The following is a 4,370-nucleotide window of genomic DNA, read 5'->3' as shown; positions in this document are numbered from 1 at the left end:
AAATAAAATAAAAGTTTTACAAGCTATACTTCATGTTCTTACATCATTTATAAAGTCTAATAAGTTAAAACAAATATAAAAGAAAATTTTCATGATAATCCTTATAAAAGCCAAGTGGGAATACAGCATTTATTTTGTCATTTATATGTTTGTGATAAAATATCTTTTAACTTATATTAGGAGATAGAGGTTTTTTTGTTACATGTTAAATTCAATAATTTAGCTTATTAGGTTTATAGAACTCAAATATACCTACATTTTTAGAGAATGGACATTCTCGCAAAAGAAGTAAACTAAGAGTGTGTTTGTATGTAGTTTTTAAGAACCTTTAATTTTAGGTTTTATAAAAAAAAAAAAAAAAAAAAAAAAAAAAAAAAAACTCAAAAAAAAAAAATAGTTCGGCAAAGCTTTCTAGTTTATAGTTAAACAAAAAATTTTAAATCGAAAATCATTTTAAGTAACATTTAACAAAACAAAATTTATAATTTTTCAAATTAACTTAATTATCATTTTTTTAAAAATGATGTTTTTTAGATAAGTTTTTTTTTTTTTTTTTTTTTGTAATTTTATACGTTTTAAAAACTTTCATTTATTTTTATCAAACATTTATATACTAATAAAAATTATAGCTTCCAATTAAGCTAGCAGATAGTTTTCCTAAACAACTCTATTCAAATCAAAAAATTTTACATACAATTGATAGTTTAATGATTTTTTTTTTTAATCTTAACATAAAGTACAAACACATTTTCACAAAATCCATTGAAATTAATAATTATTTTATAATAATTTGGTTGAGAAGAAAGTACATGTTTAATTCGGTTATAAATAGCGCACACAGGACATGCTTATATAAGGAAGTGACCAACTGTTCCATTTTTCACTCGCCCCCTTCCGACCATTTTCGCCGGAAAATTCTCTATTTACAGAGAGATGTTTGCAGAAGAAAATGGCTTACATGGAGACCCAAGGATAAAGGCCATTTCAGATGCCATAAGAGTCGTTCCTCACTTCCCTAAACCAGGTATTTTGCCTTGTTTTTTCACTCTGGCTTTTCGTCGAACAGGTTGTGGTCTGATTCGTCAACTCCATCTTTTCTTCAGGGATAATGTTTCAAGATATAACAACGCTGTTGTTAGATCAAAAGGCGTTCAAATACACCGTTGATATCTTTGTCGATCGTTACAGAGATAAGAAAATTTCAGTAGTTGCTGGTATTATTTCTGTTCACTCCTCTTATAAGCTTTAATGCATAGATTCTCTGTTAAACATGTGCTTCTTCCTTGTTTGGTTTCTCTGCAAAATTTAGGGAAAGGAATAGGATACTCCACCAGTTCATCTTATTCTATTTGCATGAGTAGATCAGTGTGTCAGTTTGTGAGTATTTTATTTTATGATTTTTGAATTCTTTTTCGATGATTTGGTTTCTGTCGATGACTATTATCCCAAAACATTTTTCCTTTCGATAAAATGTTCTGTGAAAGAGGAAAAATACATGCTCTGATTGCTGAAATTAGGGTTCTTAACATTTAGGAATTTGGTGGACCAATTTGTTGTTTCTCAGGTCGATATCTTACAAGATGTTCATCTTTTCAAGAACACTGTTAAATCCAACATTGTGGCAACGATTTAACCTTTTCTGGATAATATAATAAAAATAATAGAATATTTCATGTTTGCTCTTTGACCTTTGTGGTCAAATCAATTTAAACTTATCCAATCTGCCCCAAGATCCTAACTTTTTTTTTCCCTTGTGTATTTTGTGGATTACAGTAATGTAAAAGATTATTATAAAGTTTTGTTATTTGAGGGTTTAAACTTTAAAAGGGGTCTTTTATGTAAAAATTTCTCAACAATAAAATACAAACACTCTGTTCTAATAAAAATTTAACCTATTTTGGCTTGATATTATAGAGAAAAAATATCATTAACATTATATGAAGTACATTTGGTAGCTCTTTTTTATTATCTATTGTTCCTATTCATTTTCCTCCTTAGATTTTTTAAGAATGAATGATGTAATATGTGGACCCCATAACATATCACATGGATTGTTCATATCTAATATGAAATTAACATATCAATGCTGTCATTATGCGTGGATTAAATATTAACGACATTTTTTTTAATGTGACAACTAACCTTGTTAGTTAGCTAAGATTTTTTAGAGACAAAAAATTTGCAATATCAATTACATCAATCACGACTAATCTATTGATTCATTATTGATTGATGACAAAACATAAGCTGAATTTATTAAAATATGGCCTTACAAGTTACAAATGAAAGCTCTGTTTATATATTTACTCTTTCATATAATCATATTTTTATGGTTGTTATGTGCAATTATTATCTTGAATAATGATTAAAGAAAATTCAATAATAATAATAACATATAGGAGTGGAAGCTAGAGGATTTATATTTGGCCCTCCAATTGCATTGGCTATTGGTGCTAAATTCGTTCCATTACGCAAACCAAAAAAATTGCCAGGTATGCATTTAATCTTTTAGATTTTTTTTTAAAATTTATTTTTTCAAATATAATAACTTGACACCAATAATTCATCTACTATTCTTATACAAGATCGGCTTCTTTTATATATATATATATATATATATATATATATATATATATAAAGTTGTTAACTTTAGGGAAAATCTTGCCTTTTGCCCCTTGGTTCAAGGGTGATATTTTTGTCAAAAATGTATGGAAATTTGTGGTCCCCATAATTTAACTTTTTCCCTTTTTTATAAAACTAAAAATTAATTTTTTTGACAAATCATTTTCAACAAACCAATATTGATCTCATTTCGAAGAAGACATCTATTTTAATCTTAAATGCGTATTTCATTACAAATAATATTCATTTTTTGTATGTATTTGACTATAAATTATAATAATAAATTGTAAATTGTACCCCCTATATAAATGTAAATTTAAAACAATCTTATATGTAAACCTAGTACTCTAGTATTAATGGGACCTATTTATTTATTTATTATTATCTTTTTTTATCAAACATAAACCAAGTTCTTTCTTATAACAGACTCTGTATACCTGATTTACATCTGTCAGATATAACTCTAACCTGCTTTGAATTTTAGGTGAAGTTATATCTGAATCATATGTGCTCGAGTACGGTACGGATTGTCTAGAGATGCATGTTGGGGCGGTGCAACCCGGGGAAAGCGTGTTGATTGTAGACGATCTAGTGGCCACAGGCGGGACCCTCTCGGCAGCCATAAGGCTTTTAGGTACATTTTTTATATTCAAAATAGCATCTTACTTTTACTTTATCACAATAATAAAACACATTTTCAACATGTTTTTATTTTTTATTTTCTAGAACGTGTTGGAGCCGAGGTTGTTGAATGTGCATGTGTAATTGGATTACCACAAGTGAAGGTAATAAAATTAATTGTTCACTATTTTTTATGTTCTTTTGTTCTACTTGAATTTAAAGTTATGTGTCAACAGGGTAATTGGAGGCTAAATGGAGTACCACTGTATGTTCTCGTGGAGCCTCGCCTAACCGACTTGGTACTTTTTTTTTAGTAATGACCGAATTACCCTTGAGTGGTTTTTTTATGCTTGAATGTTATTTAAACAGGAATGTAGCTTGTGAGAGATGTTGAAGAAAAGATTATTGGGAAAGCTTTTGGAGTTGTGGGGAGAGATGGAATTTGTGCATTTGATGGGGACTCTTTAGGTCTTAAAACATCACTGGAGCTTTTCAGAAGTATTGGTTTTGTGGGGAGATGGTGGCATTGCTGTAATTGTTAGGGTTTTTTTTGGGTTTTTAGGGATTTTACCCGTTGGAAGATTAGCTTTATGGGTGCATTTTGTAGGTGGATACATTACTTTACTTGGATTCAGAAGTTGGATTATGAATATATGGTTTAGTGATTTCTTCATGAATCATCATTTGTTTTAATTAATTCACAACTTTTTCTTCAATCATTAAAATACCACAAAAGACTGATAATGATTTTGAATTAGCAAGATATGCATTTTACCTGATAATCAAACCTCGTGAGTATAAATCGCGTCGCAATTTTTGTTGTACTATTGTTTTAACTACTAACAATAATTGCACACATGGGGAATGATACTGCGATTGCTACCTTGTGGGAAAAATTAACCTTAAGTTGCACGTTGGTGTGTTGGCCCCATTTTTTACCCAATAATCTATGGACTTTAAATACTCATTGAAATAATCTTTGAAAGGTTGCAAGTCTTCCACGATTTTCTCGTTCCGACCTATTGAAAACATGCTATCATTAATATTCCAAATTCATGTGTTCAAGTCCACTGCAACGGTCGCCCCAATGACTATTGTTGTAGTCAATGAACATTATATTAAAAGAT

General features: G+C 29.2%; 1 protein-coding gene across 1 annotated transcript; it reads left to right on the top strand.

Annotated features, from left to right (window-relative positions):
* Nucleotides 1-845: 845 nt before the first annotated feature.
* LOC145107864 (adenine phosphoribosyltransferase 5-like) lies at nucleotides 846-3,806 on the top strand. The gene is made up of 7 exons (XM_079044822.1): nucleotides 846-1,024; nucleotides 1,104-1,214; nucleotides 2,400-2,492; nucleotides 3,107-3,256; nucleotides 3,349-3,407; nucleotides 3,480-3,542; nucleotides 3,613-3,806. Exons 1-7 carry the CDS (start codon nucleotides 934-936, stop codon nucleotides 3,625-3,627), a joined length of 582 nt encoding a protein of 193 aa, XP_078900948.1. The 5' UTR covers nucleotides 846-933; the 3' UTR covers nucleotides 3,628-3,806.
* The last annotated feature ends 564 nt before the right edge of the window (nucleotides 3,807-4,370 follow it).

The sequence above is a fragment of the Lactuca virosa genome, chromosome 4 (genome assembly GCF_052849685.1).
Source record: "Lactuca virosa cultivar CGN04683 chromosome 4, Lactuca_virosa_CGN04683_v6, whole genome shotgun sequence".
NCBI lineage: Eukaryota > Viridiplantae > Streptophyta > Magnoliopsida > Asterales > Asteraceae > Lactuca > Lactuca virosa.
Note: the sequence above shows the minus strand (reverse complement) of the source record. Positions and strands in the feature narration are given on the sequence as shown.

Coding starts and splice junctions, on each gene's coding strand:
- LOC145107864 (XM_079044822.1), top strand. CDS start 934: ATGTTTGCAGAAGAAAATGGCTTACATGGAGACCCAAGGATAAAGGCC. Junction 1,025..1,103: donor TCCTCACTTCCCTAAACCAG/GTATTTTGCCTT, acceptor TCTTTTCTTCAG/GGATAATGTTTCAAGATATA. Junction 2,493..3,106: donor CAAACCAAAAAAATTGCCAG/GTATGCATTTAA, acceptor TTTGAATTTTAG/GTGAAGTTATATCTGAATCA.